Below are 18,552 nucleotides of genomic sequence, written 5' to 3'. Positions count from 1 at the left end.
ACCTGGATTCCTGCCACCCATATGGAAGACAAGGAGGGAGTTCCTGGCTCCTGGTTTCAGCTTGGCCCTGCTTTGGTTGTTGCAGCCATCCGAGGAATGAAGCAGCAGATGGAGGAGCTCCTAGCCTTTCAGATAAACATTTTTTAAACTTTTAAAAATGGACATTCATATAGATTAAAACTGGATTCCTCATTCAATCTATTTACAAAAATTAATGCAAAATGAGTCTAAGAGTTAAATGCATGAGTCTGAGAGTTAAACCTCTTAAAACTTTTAGAATATAAAAATAAACTGGAATAACTTCCTACATATGGCAGCCAAATGAGAAAAAAACAAAGGAAAAACGAAATTAAGATTTTATCCATGAAAACCTTTTCTGTTTAAAAGGACATAAGGAAATGAAAAGACAACTGGCAAACAGGAGAAAATACTAAAAATAGGCGTAGTTATATATATTTCATACTGCTCCTATCAGAATTTATAGAATTCAGCAATTTCACCTCTAGGTATACATTTCAGAAATAGTGACACCAATGTTCACAGGAAAAGCTGTCTACAAATGTCCACAGCAGCATTCCTAACAGCCACACAGCAGGGCACCCAGGAGTCCACCAACTGAATATGGAGGGGATACACTCATGTGACTGGAGAATCATGACTCAGCATTAAAAAGGTGAATTGATCCATAGTTCAGTATACACAAACCTTGCATGTATTATACTAACTCAGATAAATAAGTACATGTGACAGGTCATTTAGGGGTGTGTTTTATGCTGCAGTGGATAAAGCCACCACCTGGATTGCCTGCATCCTGCATGGGGAGGCCCCTAGTTTCTATTTCGGCTCTCCGTGCTGCCAATCCAGGTTCCTGCTGATGTGCATGGGAAGCAGCAGACAGTGGCTCAAGTTCTTGGGTTCCTGTCACGCACCTGTGAGACCCGGATGGAGTGCCTGGTTCCCGATTTCAGCACGGCCTACCCCTGGTGACTGCAAGAATCTGGGGGACTGAATCAGTGGTACAAAAAGCTGTCTCTTCCTCTTTCTGTCACTCTACCTTCCACATGATGAATTTCAGTCATTGCTATTTAAAGAACTAATTTCCCTTAACTATTTCTCCTTTATACTCCTAACCACCTAAGTTCTACATCCTGTAGAACATTTGTTCAATGATCAAAATAATATGCATCTGTTTTTCTAATGCCCCAGCTGGCTGTGCTAAAGCACATCTACTCCATTAGTCTGTTGTGGACCTGGGCAGTGTCCCCTGCTTTCTTAGGATGAGTCTTTCAACCAATCCTGGACTTTGTGTGGCACAGTCTTACATACTGGATAGGGACACAACGAAAAGGAGACAGAGTTTGGAGTCTACTACTCCTTTTTGTACCTGCTAATCATCATTGGTTACTTGTTTTGGTGCAGAAAGTGAACTGAGCTCAACTTTAGATTTAATATCTAAACTTAATGTATATACAATGTTGAAAACATTGTTTAACCACTCAAAACCTAATCGTATTTTCTTTTCTAAATTAAATGTTACTTATACTTTACACAATTGAGGTTTAAATGTAGTAAAACATTCCTTTTGAAATGCAGATGTACTATACATATGTATGTTCCCAATAAATATAATTTCCCTTGTTCTTATTTTCCTTAGACATGACTGGAACAATTTTATTTTAGGTTTGTGAAAAATGTAGTATTACAGAGAGGACATACCCAGGGGAGAGATGACCCCAAACTCCAAGGCAACTTAAATGTACAATTTATATTATGATGAACTCTGCATTATTACTCAAAATTATGCAGATTCTGAGAAATAATGTCATTTAAATAAAGAGAATTCTTCCATCTTAGCTGGTAGCAGGATAGTTGCTACAAAATTAATTTACCATGACCATGGAAAAGTGAAGTAAGGTGATACTTTATTTTCATGAAGGTAAAAGGTAAATTTCTTTTTTTTGTAATTTTTAAAAAAGATTTATTTTATCATTATTTTCATTGGAAAGGCAGATATACAGAGAGGAGAAGAGACAGAGAAGATCATCTTTCGTCTGATGATTCACTCCCCAAGTGACCGCAATGGCCCGAGCTGAGCCGATCTGAAGCCAGGAGTCTCTTCCAGGTCTCCCACGTGGGTGCAGGGTCCCAAGACATTGGGCCATCCTCGTTGCTTTCCCAGGCCACAAGCAGGGAGCTGGATAGGAAGCGGGGTTGCCGGGATTAGAAAGGGCATCCAAATGGAATCCCGGCGCGTTCAAGGTGAGGACTTTAGCCAGTAAGCCACCGTGCCCGGCCCGTAAATAGTAAATTTCAACAGTAAAGGAAGCGAGTTATATTTGTCTGTTGTTATGGAAACAGTGGGTATCAGGGTGAAGGGAAGGTGTGCAGAAAGAAATCAGACAATGACGGCATGCCACACTTCTGAGAAGTACGCTGGTCTGCCTAGCTTTCCCAGTTGGAATGGACACGTCTCCTTCGTGGAGCAAACTATGTCCCAACCACAGAGCCTCTGGTACCATGCCTTACTTACACACAGCAAGTGCTCTGTCAGTGTTTATGGACTTGATTTCAACATACTGTTTTTTTGGGGTTATCAAGGTCAGAAGATAATTTTCTAGAAGTAACAGGTTAAATTAATAAAAACTGGCATTTTTCTGAATACTATCCTCATTCTCCATTTCAAAAATTACACTGCTACTATTACAAGTAAATGAAGCAAGGGTAATTTGGATGACTCCAAATAACATTACAAGCACAAAGAACCAAGTTTTAGATAATTATTATACCACTGGACCATATAAGAGCCAGGTCTGGGGGGAGGGCTAAGCCGGGCCGGGCTTTAGCATTCACGAGTGAGAGCTGGAATGAGTGTAGGCCGGTCAGGCAAGGCTGCAGCACCCTCTGGTGAATGCCAGGGCTAGAGGTGGGCATGTCAGGCGGGGCTGAGCACCCACCAGCATGCACAAGACCCATGGCTGTTGGTAGGGGAATTTTAGGGACTCCCTGCTAGACCACTGCTCCCACTGGTGAGCATGAGAATTGGGACTGGGGGGTGGGGAGGCTAAAGTCCTCGTCTTGCACACGCTGAGTTCCCATATGGGTGCCAGTTATAATCCTGCTCACCCTGCTTCCCATCCAGCTCCCTGCTTGTGGCCTGGGAAAGCAGTCAAGAACAGGCCAAAGCCTTGGGACCCTGCATCTGCATGGGAGCTCCTGGCTCCTGACTTTGGATTGGATCAGCTCAGCTCTGACTGTTGGGGTCACTTGGGGAGTGAATCAAAGGATGGAAGACCTTCCTCTCTGTATATCCAATTTTCCAATAAAAAAATAAATCTTAAAAAAAAAAAAAAAAAAAAAAACAACAAAACTGGGACTGGGGCAGACCAGGCTGGGTAGGGCTGCAACATCTATCAGCCAACATGTGAGCTGGTTCTGGAGGAGAGCGGGGCTAGGCTACGGTATTACTTCCACTGACACATACAAGAGCCAAAAGGAGTCACCTAGGTTTCCCTGCAGCATCTTCTGGCAAGTGTTGGGACCAGGTACAAGTCATGTCAGGCTGGACCTCAGCACCCTTAGGCAAGCCCAAGAACCTGGGCTGGCAGTGAGCCTAGTAGGGGACCTGTGGATACTTTTCTGCTGGGCTGTAGCTCCCCCTTGTGAGCTTGAGAGCCAAGGTGTGTGTGTGTGGAGGGGGAGGGTCAGACTGAGCAGGACTAGATCACTGCACATGCCAGCAGACAACAGGAACCTGAACTACAGGGGGCCTTATAAGGCTACTGGGGCTTGTTGCAATTGGGTTGCAGTTCCTGCTGTTGTGCCTAAAGGCTAGGTTTGTGATGGGTTATGTTGGACTAGGCTGGAGGCAGAATCAGCCAGGCAGCTGCATCCACTTGTACGTGCACTGGCTGGTGCAGGTGACAGCAGAACATGACCCTGCTCTAGCTGATGCACACGAGAGTCAAGTCTGAGGTCACCCAGACTTTTTGGGGAACTCCCCAGCTGGATCGCTGGAATCCCAGCCACAAGGAAAAATCACCAACTATGTGGTCTGACCTTGGAATGTACGTATCAGGATTAGGCCTCCTCAGCTGCTGATGCCTGTGCATTAGACAGCATGTCCAGAGGCCTAGAGGGGACATTACAGGCAGCTCATCTGGGTCAGCAGAGAATATGGAGTATCCCGTCAGTGGATGGCAAGCAGCACAGGTTGGACAACTCTCCTGGCCAAGTTTTGCAGCAAGTGTCTGGGTCTGTGGATGCACTAAGGTAGACTCGTTCAGTCAGCAGGCCTTAGATTTTCTCAATCCTGGCACAATGACACCAATGACCTCTCAGAACTATCAAAACCACTCATGCAACACTGTTAGAACAGTCTTCCCCACACTGGGGTCTATAAGGCATTATCAAAGGACTGTGTCCCCTATCCCCAATGCTGATGTAGTTCTACAGCAGGTCACGGGAGGGGAAAAAAAGGAAACGTTCATCCCACCCACCTTCCTCCATACTGAGACCCTCCCGCCCTCAGTTGGAGACCCACATAGGTGTGCATCCTTCTCAACTATGTAAACACTATTAAAGATAAAATAGAATTAAGTTAAAAAAAAAAAAAAGAGTTCTGTAGCTTGATCTTGGTGTTGGAGTGGTGGTAGTTATACGAAGTCTCACCAATGCAGGGAATAATTAATTGTATTCAAACACAAACGATTCCAAATATAACTAGTGAAATCTAAAGATGGGTGAATTGGACCCACCCGCACATTTCTTTGCAATCTCTTATAAGCACCTCAAACTACAATGTTAAAAAAAAACACGCTACTAGTTTTCAAAACGAATGATGCCCACTCTGCTATGGGGCCTGTGTGAACTGTGCTCTTTTCTTTGCAGAGGGACAATAAATCACTATAATTCCCTGTGGAAAACGATTGATAGTACACAGATGCAGAACCATCGACGTCTCGTGTCTCTGGACCTAGCCACCAAGTTTCTGCAAATAAAGTGACACTATCAAGTACAGAACACACACAGAGACGTCATCACACCGTAACTAAATACAAGGTGAGACCGATTATAAGTCACTAAATACACCATCTAGGTGTATGTAATGCTGAAAACGGTACGACAACACCAGAACACAAAGAGGAGACTAAAGCAAAATTCAGTATTAACTCATACATACCTCAAACATGCATACAAAATAATGGACAATTAAGACATTAAATTAATACAGCAGAATTTCGGTGTATTTCTCAAACCTTCTCATGTATTATATTATTACATAATTAAAGAAATAAGTATAACTTTACCTTATCCCAGAAATCAACCAAAGCTGTAAAGTCCCATTTCTTAGAATATGCCACATTGTATTTCAGAATAGCATCCTATGGAAAAAGCAGAAACACCACCAACCTCACGATACAGCTCAATGAATTATCTGTGAACAGCCCCAACTGCGTGAACTACTTCCAGTACATTTCTTTACACAGGACAAGCTCCCTCCTACCATTAGACACTCCTTATCAGTAGCTGAGCATAAATTTATCATCCATTTAAGAAACATGAGATTAGAAAAGTCAAGTAATAGGGAAAAACACAATTACCCTCAGGCATATATGCCAAACACAAGTGACATACTCCAACGGGCAAAAATGGGATGTTGGGGGTAAAAAAATAAACTCAGATACCACACCAGTTTGCAATTCCTTCAAGGGTCACAACCAGATATACAATATATTCACACTGTTAATAATACCAGAGGGTATGATGTGGGGGGGAAAGGAGTCTAAAATCAATCAAAGGGTGAGAGGTAATAATGAAAAATAAAATTGAGAAATGCTGTCCTTAAGTATTCCACTCTTACCTAGTTTTACAAGCTACATATACATTTATCTTCTTTTAGCAGTTCACATAAATCGCATAATTATCTGAAATGAAAAGTAAAGGCATTGCGCCATCTATCGGTGTACTTAAAGACTGACTTATTTCAGAGTTATTGAGAGTGAGCGAAAGTAAGAGTGAGAATTAAGAGATTTCTCTTCTGGTTTATTCCCCAAAAGGCTGCAATGGTTAGGACCAGGTCAGGCCAAAGCCAGAAGTTCACCTGGGCCTCCCACATGGGTGCAGAGCCCAAACACATGGGCCAGCTCCAGCTTGCCTTTCCCAGGCCATTAGCAGAAAATTGATTCGACTGAACTGGCATCCTTAGTGAATGCATGGCAGGCATGGCTTTACCTATTAACCACAAGGCTGGCCCTTGGTATAACTCTGGTTTCCAGGGTTGGGTAAACACCAGACAACCCGTTAGTTGTACAAAAAAAATATCCCCACAACTACTGATAACTACATTTTATCCCATCCTTAATACCTATTTTTATGCTTTATAACATGCATAATAAATTCATAAAATACATGGAATTAATAACCAACTGATTGATACCTATCCAAATTTTTAAACCGAAGGCATGTACAGATCCAAAAAACCATTCTGCTAGAGCACTGCAACAACTCCCCCAACATCCTGAGGAAGACTTAACAAATTCAATATTTTGGAGCCAGCACAGTGGTGCAGCAGGCTAACCCTCCACCTTGCAGTGCCAACATTACACATTCTTATCCTAATTGCTGTACAACTGATCCAGCTCTCTGTTTCCTGGGAAAGCAGTGGAGGATGGCTCAGGCCTTTGGGACTCTGTGCCCGCATGGGAGACCCGAAAGAAGCTCCTGTCTGTGGATCGGCTCAGCTCTGGCCGTTGTGGCCATTTGGGGAGTGAACCAGCAGATGAAGAGCTTCTCTCTATATCTCTCCTTCTCTATCCATCTTTCAATAAACAAACAAACAAATATTTTAACAAAGAGCTTCCTGAAAAATACTGCACTCCATACCAATACCAAAACATCCAGGTTTAAAATAAATCCACAAGTATATTTATCTGAAATTAGTGGATATCCAAGTTCTTTCAAAAAGTTAAAAAACAAATCAATAACAGAAGTGCAACCCGTGCAACACCGGCACCCCATACACGAGTGCAGGTTCAAGTCTTGGCTACTCCAGTCAGTCCCTCTTCCCGCTAAGAATGCCCCCCAGCAGGGCAGTGGAAAACGGCCGACGTGTTAGGTCCCCTGCCATTCCTGTGGGAGTTCCTGGCTCCTCACTTTGCCCTGAACTGCTCCTAATCATTACTGGGATTTTGCCTTTTAAATAAATAAATACATCTTTAAAATAAAATAAGAGCATAGTTTAAAAAAAGAAAGAAAAGCTTTTTTATTCTCTCACAAACCATAAAATTTCCCAATAGTTTAAAAATTCTGAGGCCAGCTTCTGGCATAGTGAGTTAAGCTGCCGCCTGTAATACTGGCATCCCATATGGGCACCAGTTTGAGTCCCAGCTGCTCCACTTCTGATCCAGCTCCCTGCTTACGGACTGGGAAAGCAGTGCAGGATGGCTCAAGTGCACCCACGTGGGAGATCCAGAAGAAGCTCCTGGCTCCTGGCTTCAGACCTGCCGAGTTCTGGCCATTGCAGCCATCGGGGAAGTGAACAAGTGGATGAAAGGCTTTCTGTGTCTCCCTCTCTATAGGTAAGACTTTCAAGTTAAAAGAAAAACGTTATGCTTCTTTCAGCCTTAGTGACTTCCTTTAAGTTCATGAGTCACAATAAGCACAAAAATGTCCTCTGGGAAAATTATCACACACATTGTTTATAGAAATATTACTGTACAAATCAATTTTTGAGGACACTGTTTCTTTTTGCTTTGATGTCTCTAATCCTTCATGGTGTATAAAGAGTAAAAAGAGGCCATTTTATTCAGAGGGATTTGATGTTTCCCCCTTCTACTCTCTCAGCATTCTTTTGGCAAAGGAAACAATTGCCATCAGCAGAGAAAATCTCGACGGATTACTCTGCCCTGCACAATTTACCCTAAGACAAACAGAGGAGGGAAATTCAGATGAAAGAACTGATCGCTTTCCTAGCAATCCCGGGGCACTAAGGGCTGTTACAGAGGTGAGCAGACGAGGTAATTCGAAACACTATCAATTCTGTTGATGTTATGAAGAGGAAATAGGAAAATTCATCAAAATAGTCCTAGAACATAACGCAGCATAACGCAGTGTTTCTCCGGGCAGCACTCCGGGGTAGCCTGCCTCTGTGTTTTGAGTTTAGATCTCAGTTTTTGCTAACAAAGGCCAAGTGACAACACAAATATTTCTGTGCAAGAAAGGGGAAACTGGTAACAAGTTAAATGAATGTTCAACATGCTTAAAACTGAAAACCAAATCCGCTGAGACAGCTATTTATGTATATATATACATATTTAATTAATATTAAAATAAGTAAATCCTGTTAGACCTTAAAATTTCCTGTTGAAAAGGAGTCTGCTTGAAATAATTCATTATAAGATTGATAAATATTATCCCTAAAGAATAATATTTTCAAACTACACTACGGATAACAAATCAATGTTTTCATATAAAGAAAAAACCAAGAATGTAATGAAATGTGCAGAAATCAGAGGAAAAACGACGCTGTAAACAAATTATCTAAGCAAGAATGAGACCTATTTTCATAGAATAGAATATTCTGTCATTACATACATTTATAGAAAAATGAAAAGCTTCCTTGGCTACAGCACTCTCCCCTCCCAAATATATAAATACATTATATTCACTGATAATCTAGATATAAGAAAACCATGTTTGCCATTAGTTTTACATGAAATATTTAAAAGTCAACAAATTACTCTCAAAATGTTATCAGTAATAAATTATCAGCATTAAAGAATAAAATCTGTAATGTATACTTTAATCATTAGGAAACTCAGATTCCTTTCGGCAAAAATTGCTGAAGGCGTAAATCTTTCCTGACCTACTCTTTTTAAAGGCATTTCAGAAACATGCTCATTTAAATACAAAATAAAAGAGAAGCTTGAACTGACAGAAATTGGATGGGGAGCCGAGGAAACAGAGGTCTTATTTCTGGCTGTCCAAATGATTGCAGGTGGCTGCAGGCAACTCATTTGCAGCTCTCGATTTTTACACTGGAAACCAAGAACGTTCACTTCTTGGGGTTGGGAATCCAGCTAAGAAATGTTGTTCCCCGCGTCTCCTCTGGCATCTGCATGTGAGAGATAGGAATGGTACAAGAACCCACCTTTAGGTTCTGAGGTCGTGAGAACTTGTTGAGAAGTGCAGTCTGAATGAGCTCCCATCGGCTCCCGGCTGTTCGCTCACCGTTCTGTTGGGAAAATGAAAAATAGGTGAAGTAATTAATTTGTCTGCATAACAAAACTGCACGTCCATCAGGCGGGTACGACACCATCTTTCAGATTAGAAGGACATCAGTTTCGTTCTCACCTCGTCCTCTACAGGGTACAGATTTTGTTCAGAACAAGGCATTTTAACATGCTTGTTATCCCATAAATCTTTATAATGTGTGGGAAACGGCTTAGGAACTTCTCCCGCTCGCAAAAGATCTACCTGAAATAGAGGAGAAACAGGGAAACTCTTAAGTACATAAAAACTAAGTGAACCCACCGTGAACCCCCACAAAGGCAGGCGCCAAAGCCAAGGCTACAGAACAAACACCAGCACGCAGGCTGGGAAGCTCGGAAGTTCCCTTCAGTGTCCAGGTCAGCACATCCTAAATGCCTATCCTGCCTCAGGCCCTTCTAGCCCCATCATTCCTCGCTGACCTTCTCAACAGCTTCCTACTCCTTTCACTAACTCTAACTGCTTCCAAACACATTCACTGCACACCCCTGCCCCCCAATAAAAACCTCAACCTCTGCTTTGGAATAACATTACCTAAGCTGTCCCCGTCTTCTAATCCTGTAACGCGTTCACTCTGATTCCAAATATCATTCAGCTTTTTACATCCAAATACTATTTGTTTCAGATAAGACTTTGTCCTTAAACACAGAAAATTCACTTTCAGGCTTATATATAAATCACCCACCCACCCCCCCTTTTAAAATACCAGTCCTACCAATTACCACCTCCCCACACTCTTTATTAGGTTAATCCCCTACTCTCACCTTCACTTGTACGAAAACTTTAACCTTTCTTTATCGTTATCACACTAGAGCACGTATGCTTTCTATTCCCTCCCTTGACGCTATATCTCTTGAGAACAGGAACGGGGCATGTGTGTGGCACAGCTGCTAAGCGGCTAGGCTGCCACTGCGGACACCTGCAGTCCACACCACAGCGCTCAGCCTCTCCACTTCAGGTCCCACTTCCTGCTCAGCAAAGTACCTGAGTGGAAGACCCAGCAGGAGTTCCAGGGTCCCGGCTTCGGAACAGAAAAACTTGAAAAAAAATTTTTTAAAATAATCCAATAACTGCAGTTGGGATATTTAAGACAGAACCTGCCATAGGCGTATACATAACCATGCATATAACTACCACAATATACAGTATATAAACGTCTAAGGAAGCAGGCAATTTAAACTGTAAACGTTCTGTGTTCCCTGCTCATATACAAGGAATCCTAATGTGCCTTGCTAGGCCTGACCTCTTCCACCCAATGTTTTCAAAGTTCAACCATGTGGTGTATATTGGCACCTCACTGTCATGAATCACAAATGCATAATCAAATCAGTTTAAGATTTTAATTGTTCTATGTTATGGGTGAGAGGTTCTTAGTGTTACCAAGAACCTATTCTATACAAATTTAATTCACCTGGTAGGTTCCAGGAAGACTTCCTGCAGGAAGCAAACACTGAAGAATAAAAAGTTAACTAGGTAAAGGGGGAAAGGGGGATAGTTTATGGACAGGGAGAATGTCAGTGAGCTTTACGAACACGTACAGGAACTATTTTTTACAATCCTGTGCAAGTGACCAGTAAAACCCCAAGGGGGAATGAGGCCCCCCAGAGCAACAGCAAAGGCAGGCTCTCAGAAAAAGTCTCCAGGAACTCCAACAAAGTTTACTGGCCACCCACGGCAGAAGACCCTCAAAGGAATGTAGTAAGACATGAAAGGAGAACAAAAAACTAAGATTATATGGTATTATGGAAGCTGAAGGCTGAAAAACATGTCAGGAAGGAAAGTTCTGATGTCTAATGGTCAGTCATTATGATGGAAGTTATGTTTATGTTGTGATCTTCTATCTCCATGTTGTGCCGCAAAAGATACTCCACGTCATCTGGGAAACCATTTTTTTAGACCCAAAGGTCTTTGAGTTTTTTAAAAACTGAAATATTAGTTGTTATTAAAGTAATATTTCAATTAAAACTACTTAATGAATGATCAACCTTCCAAAATTGGATTATGGTAATGGTTACATAATTCAGTAAATTAAGTACACTGACTTGGGTATATAAAATGAGTTAACATTATGAATATCAGAAAGAGTATTTTTTTAAAAAGCACAAGAGATGGGAACAAGACATTACTGTTGAATAAATACACAACCTCCTGAATGAACTGAATGTTGCTGAAATGCACGCTGGAAAATTTCATCCCCCGCCCCCACACAGAGTGGTCATTTAGCACTGTGGTTAAGATACCCACCTGCCCCACAGGGGTGCCTGGGTAGGTGGTGCTATGCCACAGCAGGTTAAGCCCCTGTGTGGAACACCTGTGATCCCCATCACGCTGCAGATGGGAGTCCTGGCTCCTGTACTTGTGATCCAGCTTCCAACCAAGCATTCTGGGAGGCAGCAGGTGATGGCTCAAGTACCTGGCCCCCCGCCACACATGTGGGAAATTCAGATGGAGTCCCTAGGTCATGGCTGTAGCCTGACTCAGCCCCATCTATCTTCAGGCACCAGGGGAATAAATGACAGGTGGGAAACATCTCTCTCTCTATTGCGATTTCAAATAGATGAAAACAATTATTATTATTATTATTATTATTTTGTAAATGGAAAACAATGATTGAGCTTGATTCCTAGCTCTGGTTCTGGAATCAAGCTGGTTCTGGATTTTTGCTAATGAGACCCTGGGAGGCAGCAGTGATGGCTTAAGTCACCGGGCTCCTGCGCCCCACAGGAGCAACCCACACTGCCCTCTGCCTCCGGTCCCTGTCCCAGCACTGGCCACCAGGTGAACTTTAGAAATTCTCTGTCTCTCACTGCCCTAGCAAAGGAGGGAAAAAAAGAGATGAGACTGGTATCAGACACACAGAGATGCCAATGAGGCAGTGACAACAGCAAACAGGCGAATCGAAGACTCTGAAAGTTGGCCAAAGAGAATTACTTAAGGATACCACACACACAACCTTGAGTTTTAGGGACTGAAATATGCCCAACTTCTACTGGGAGCTCAAAAAATATGCGGTGTCTTCAAACTTAAAATTCCTCATTTCATCACTAGCAAAAAGTGATTTATCTTACTGATTTGTTAGTTAAGAGCAAGCTGTTATTTATTTTATGTATGCAGCAAAGAGGTGGACTTCTATGTCTCCATCCTCTTCTCCCTTTAGTAAACACAATGAACCAGGACTTCCAGGCCTCTCTCTTCACAAGGAAGCGCTGATACCCACCCGAACAGTTACTGTGTGATTGGCAGATGGTCTCAAGGCAGGGAGCCGGAGCCCACACCAAGGCATCCTTCTCATTTCTTCTATTGGTGTTCCAAGCCACTTCTTATCTGGAGAAAGGTGAGGTGGAATGTATTTAGGGATCTTCCTCTCTGTTCTTTGGTGTTTGATTTCACATTGTTCTTTTCTAAGGTCAAGACAAATGTATTCAGCCACAAGTTACTCACTGTTTCCCGGGCATACACAAGCACAAAACTTATCCAGAACATTATTGCTTAAAGTGCACCAATCCTCTCACTTCAATTGGTTTCATGCTTATAATCAAACATTAAAAAAAAAAAAGCTTATGTTAAAACCAACAAATTATTTTCAATAGTCTGTGGAAAGAATTTCTAAATATATATATATATATCAATGGTCTTCTCAAAACAGAACTGAGTTCTGGTTCGCAGAATCTGCCACTTCTGTCTCCCCACAGCAATGTTCAGCGAAGCACTTACCATCACGAAGATTACTGAGTAGGCTTTAAGATTCCATAGGAGAAAATAGCAAAAAATACAGGAGGTATGAAATGTGACAGAGATGCATTCAAGCCCCCGGTTTTACCATCCACATTTGATTGATCTGTAATTGTAACCCAAATCAGTTCTCTCATATGTGATGAGAGTATAAAACCACCTGCCAACCTGTTGGTGCACGACGGAAAGTGAAATACACGACTGGTTAGAAAAATGGTTTCAGCAAACAGCAGCCACTATCAAATGATTTTCATGTCCTAATAATTCCCCAAAATGCCAGAAACAAGCTCATGAAACTACAAATCTTATTTGCGGTTTTTATTTTACCTCTTTCTGATCTGTCTAGCATTTGAACTTTGATGGACAGGTTTACATTTAGTATAAATAGGTAGGAAAAAACATGACTATTTCTTTGCTTCGCTCTAAACTCAATGTTTGTTTTGAAAGCTGCTACACAACAGGAGAGCTAGTTCTAGGGAAACCATTACCTTCGGTCCTCCATTTTGGACATTCTCATGAAGTGATCTGTAATCTTAGAATCCCTTTTCCCATGAGGCTTGGAATTTCTGCATTCCACATTCAGGCTTGAAGTGTTTCCAGGCTGCTTGGCACTGAGGTCGTTCATTCCTGTGCGGCTCTCTCCTCCTTCAAACTGGAAATGTAATTGAACTTCCCCTGCCTTAGCAGAGCCCCGCTTCCTAGACTCCGTGTCAGCGTGGCACCTGGAGAGTTTATTGGCTGTTTGGGAGGAGTTAGCATCTTCTGACTCATCAAAACCCGGACTGGTCTCTTCATCCGCGTCCGAATTCTGACAGCTATTTTTGGAGTTGTCCACATCCATTGGTGACTCTGGCTCAGTTTCCTTCTCACACGAAGGAGAATTTTCCAGGCCACCCTCTCGCGCACTTCGTTTGCTGTCATTCTTCAGTGTGGTACCAACATCTTCGGGGCCCGTGTCCGACAGCGGACTCTCGGGCAGCACGCTGCCTTCCTCCCGTGGACAGCGAGCACAGCCTTCGGCACAATGGCAAGACGTGTTGCACTTTGGCTGGCTTCCGGCTTCCCTGGCCTGCTCATGTGTAGTCCCGCGGGCGTTTGCAAGCTTCACAGGGGTCAAAACCTGCTGATGATCTTCTTCGTCCGTGTCACTGGGCCCATCAGTCTGGGGTGACTGGTCAGTGTTGGCGTCACTGAACTGCTCCGACCCCTCGGTGCCTGTGGGGGGCTCGCCTTCCGGAGGCGGCTCCCCGTGCCTCCCCTCAAGCCGCCACTTACACAGGGTCTCAGTCTGTTGCTGGTTCAGGTACTGCGTGCTTTTTCCAATGACTGATTGCTCACGACTGAGCTGAGGAGCATTTCCTAATTTTTCTGAGTTATGTCGGTAAAGGTTATCTTTTTCGACAGAGCTCATCATGGATTCTATACGTGTATTGTTGTTTTCTTTCCTATGCAAACTGTAAGAGAAAGGAAACGATCCGTGGTGTGGGAGAAGCCGTTCGTGTGACCACACCCCCGCAAGTCACAGCAATAATTAGCCTCCCTGTGGTTGCTGGAGCACACAGCAGCACACCGTCCCACCACTCTGTGTCTATGCACAAGTCTCTGTGCTGCCCTTCCCCCCAGCTGGGCCCCTCCCGGTCGTGACCCACGCTGATTGTCCCAGCGACCACCACTCTCCCCTGCTCAGACCTTTCCTGCTGCACTGCTCCCACTCGGCAGCAGCTGCACGTTCAGTGTCTGCCTCAGCACCCCACTATCCGGCACATAAACAAGGGCATGTTGCTCCTCCATCGCTGCACCTTGAGGATACAGAAGGGTCCCCGACACCCTGGTACGCAGGAACTGCTAAAAACATCACTGATAAACTGAAAGAATGACTGAATTTACATACAGAATGACAGGAGAGCGAAGCGAGAGAGCGCGAAAATACTAGGAGGTAAGATAAAACACCCTGTGTATTCTGTTAACAATTTCCCACATAAGCCTGCCGGCATACCTCTCTGGTTCAGCAGCCTTGATTCCTTTGGTGTCCATCCAACTGGTAATAGGCTTCTGTTTTAAAACTGTGAAAAAATTGTTTTCTTAATCAATGTGCATGAATCCATTCCTTCAAAGAAACACACACACACACACACACACACACACAGAGCTTTGTTCTGTGACTAAACAAAAACCACTCCTTCTACCTTAGCAGTAAGAATTAAGATGGGTGGGGCCAGCACAGCAACCTAGCGGTTAAAGTCCTCACCTTGCATGTGCCAGGATCCCACGTGGGCGCTGGTTCTAATCACAGCATCCCACTTCCCATCCAGCTCCCTGCTTGTGGCCTGGGAAGGCAGTTGAGGACAGCCCAAAGCCTTGGGACCCTGCAACCATGCGGGAGACCCAAAAGAGACTCCAAGCTCCTGGCTTTGGATTGGTTCAGCTCTGGCCATTGGGACCAGTTGGGGAGTAAATCAGCAGATGGAAGATTTTACACTCTGTCTCTCCTCCTCTCTCTATATCTGACTTTCCAATAAAAATAAATGAATCTTAAAAAAAAAGAATTGAGATGAGAACACAAATGCTAGTACTAATGGCACCTGTAGTGGCTAAGGGCCCAGGCTGTGCCACAACAGCACCTGGATCCACATCCCCGTTCTCCCAAGGGCATCTCAGGTGGCCGAGCACACTTTAATATTGTACACGGGCATCACTTTGTGTTCCGGCTGCTCCACTTCTGATCCAGTTCCCTGCCTACAACTCAGGGGGGGATGGCCCAAAGCCTTGGGACCCTGAACCCACATGGGAGACCCGGAAGAAGCTCCTGGCTTGGGATTGACTCAGATTCAGTCACTGTGGCCATTTGGGGAGTGAACCAGCAGCAGATGGAAGATCTTTCTCTCTCTACTTCTCTCTGTAAATCTGCCTTTCCATCTTAAATGAATTAAGTCTTTGTAAGTGTTCAGCAGGCATTTAGCCCAAGGATACCCATGCTGTAAATAGCAGAGTGCCCGGGTTGGGTTTCCAGCTTCCTGCCAGTGCAGACCCCGGGAGCAGCAGTGATGGCACAATCAGCTGGGCTGCTGCCAGCCACATGGGCGCCTAGAGAGTGCTTGGCACTCAGCCTCGGTCCCAGGCCAGCCCTAGTAGTTAGCGAGGGAGCCAGTGGATGGGAGTGCTGATTAAACAATCCAACAAAAGCTGTGCACGTTCACGGAACGGGACTCCAGACCTCAAGTCTAGGAGGCTCAAAGCAGGAATGACAAAGTACCCGGAAGACAGAGTAATAACAGCCTTTCGGCAGAAACTGGTAACAAAGCTGCCAGTGCCCAATCCCCCAGCAAGAGATGACCCCAGAGCCAGCTGCCGAACCTACGGAATCAGAATCCGCGCCCGAGCAGAGTGTGCTATCTAAATCTAGTTACTGGTTATGGATGAAATCCATCTAATACTTCAGTAGATAGAAAATAAAATTTTAAACAGCCTCAACTGCTCTGTAAATTGCAGTAAATTGTGAAAAGACTTCATACACCTCACATCTCCTGAAGCTCCACATGAGCAAAACAGGTGCAGGCTTAAATTATGAAAAGCAACAGTTTATTGATGATATAATATAAGAATTAAAAATTCCAAATTTGAAATTTTATATCTAAATATTCAGGTGCAATATAATAAATAGTGTTTTTAAAGTCGTTTTTAATCACTAGGAAGTAGTCATATATAGTTCAAATTTCTTTTTTTAAACATTAGTGACTGTATTACTTCTGCAGCAAATCAGCCAGGCTTCAAAGAAAATAACAGCTCAGTCAGAGCGAGCAGCAGGATGAGCCACGCAGTTCTGAGACTTTTCCCTGCAGTTCCATCTGAAATCAGTCTGCGGTCACACCACCCTGAACGTGCCCGACCTCGTCTGAAATCCTCCAAGATTCAGAATGTTTAACATCATGGTGGTGTTCAAAAAGTTTCGGATTCCAAAGCATTTCAAAGTGCACACTTTTGGATTAGGAATGCTCCATCAGCGAAGGCAATGCAAATATATTCCCAAATCTTCCAACCCCAAAGTGCGGAGAGCATCTGGTTTCTAATATTTCAGATAACGGATACCATTGTCTGACAGCTCAGAAAGTTCTGACAGTTCAGAAAGCTCCCCTACTCACAGCCTAGCAACTAAAACGCCCCTTCCTGAACCAGCATTCCTTCTGTGTCTGAGTGCAATGGTCCACAAAACACAGCACTCTGCTGTAGACCCACGGCACCTGCGGCCACCGCAGGTCACTTCACCACAGCCTCCGTGAGCCGCGTCCCAGTGAAGCTGAGGGGAAGAGTGTCCTCTCCCGGGGCCGCCAGACACTGCAAATGTCCTTCTCCCTAGCATCGGACTTCAGATGCCGATTCCTGAAGCCTAAGAGATGAAGAAAGAAATGGGAGAGAGAAAGAATCCAAATTCCCCTTAATTACACGTTCTTTGGTCCTCTGGAGGGTCCCCCAAGGTAGCACTTTTTGTCTGTCTGATACCAGCAATTTTGGCTTCCACAGGTTTTTTTTTTTTTTTTTTTTTAAGATTTATTTTTACTGGAAAGTCAGATACAAAGAGGAGGAGAGACAGAGACGAAGCTCCTCCATCTGCTGATTCACTCCCCAAGCTGTCACAACGGCCGGAGCTGAGTCGATCCGAAGCCAGGAGCCAGGAGCTTCTTCTGGGTCTCCCATGTGGGTGCAGGGTCCCAAGGCTTTGGGTTGTCCTCAACTGCTGTCCCAGGCCACAAGCAGGGAGCTGGATGGGAAGTGGGACTGCCAGGATTAGAACCAGTGTCTATCTGGGATCCCAGTACATGCAAGGCAAGGCACTAGGCTACCATGCTGGGCCCTTCCAGAGGCCTTTTTCCCAGCACACCTAGAGGGCGGCCTGGGAGCTCTCATCCCCTACACTCTGCAGTAAGCATAAAATGTCACCTCTCAAGTTGCCTGGGAATTTCTTTAACTGGAAGAAATCACTGCAAATAGGCAGTGATAAACAATGAAAAAGATACAAGCTCTGCAGTCAAATAACATGGACAGAGATCCGTGACTCAGCCACTTACTAGGTGTTCAATTTCTTTGAGTCTACAGTCTCATCAAGAAAACAGGGAGAGTTAACAGGTACCTCCAGGAGCTCTGTGCATGAGAAAAAGTATTACCCAGCCTCACAAAGCAGATCCTCAAGAAACAATACTCTCCCCACTCTGTGATCCACTTTCTTCCCGGACATCAGCAGTTCTGCAGTTCTGCTGTGACTTTCAGTTATTTACACCTGCTACCATCAGTAACCTGAGCATTTCAATGAGGTCACTCAGGTAGCAGGCACAGACACAGAATGTAGTGAAATTCTCCCGCACTGCAGAGGATCCGACCTCCTCCAATGGCCTCCTAGAGTAACACCCTGGACCAAGCACTCCCCGCCGGAATACAAGCAGCATGCTGCGGTCTGCCTACAGGCACAGGAGCATGCATTAATCAACATAAGAAATGGGCACAGGAAGAAAAGACAATGCCAAATGATTAAATACTGAATGGGGTGGGCATCTGACCAGG

General features: G+C 44.0%; 1 protein-coding gene across 3 annotated transcripts in view; it reads right to left on the bottom strand.

Annotated features, from left to right (window-relative positions):
* The window catches only part of PARG (poly(ADP-ribose) glycohydrolase), a 115,555-nt gene that overhangs the window by 92,114 nt on the left and 4,889 nt on the right, over positions 1–18,552 (bottom strand). For all 3 annotated transcript variants that reach the window (XR_009246482.1, XM_058671398.1, XM_004583533.4), the window contains exons 2-7: positions 14,996–15,062; positions 13,488–14,453; positions 12,485–12,668; positions 9,352–9,474; positions 9,149–9,232; positions 5,307–5,381 (exon numbers count right to left, since the gene is read on the bottom strand). Coding sequence is in view for 2 of the 3 variants with exons in the window: in XM_004583533.4 (XP_004583590.2) it covers positions 5,307–5,381; positions 9,149–9,232; positions 9,352–9,474; positions 12,485–12,668; positions 13,488–14,453; positions 14,996–15,062 (1,499 nt within the window). In the remaining variant the exon portion in view is untranslated. The remainder of the gene's footprint in view (positions 1–5,306; positions 5,382–9,148; positions 9,233–9,351; positions 9,475–12,484; positions 12,669–13,487; positions 14,454–14,995; positions 15,063–18,552) is intronic.

The sequence above is a fragment of the Ochotona princeps genome, chromosome 13 (genome assembly GCF_030435755.1).
Source record: "Ochotona princeps isolate mOchPri1 chromosome 13, mOchPri1.hap1, whole genome shotgun sequence".
NCBI classification, from domain to species: Eukaryota; Metazoa; Chordata; class Mammalia; order Lagomorpha; family Ochotonidae; genus Ochotona; species Ochotona princeps.
The sequence above is the reverse complement of the archived record's forward strand: the minus strand, read 5'-3'. Positions and strand labels throughout refer to the sequence as shown.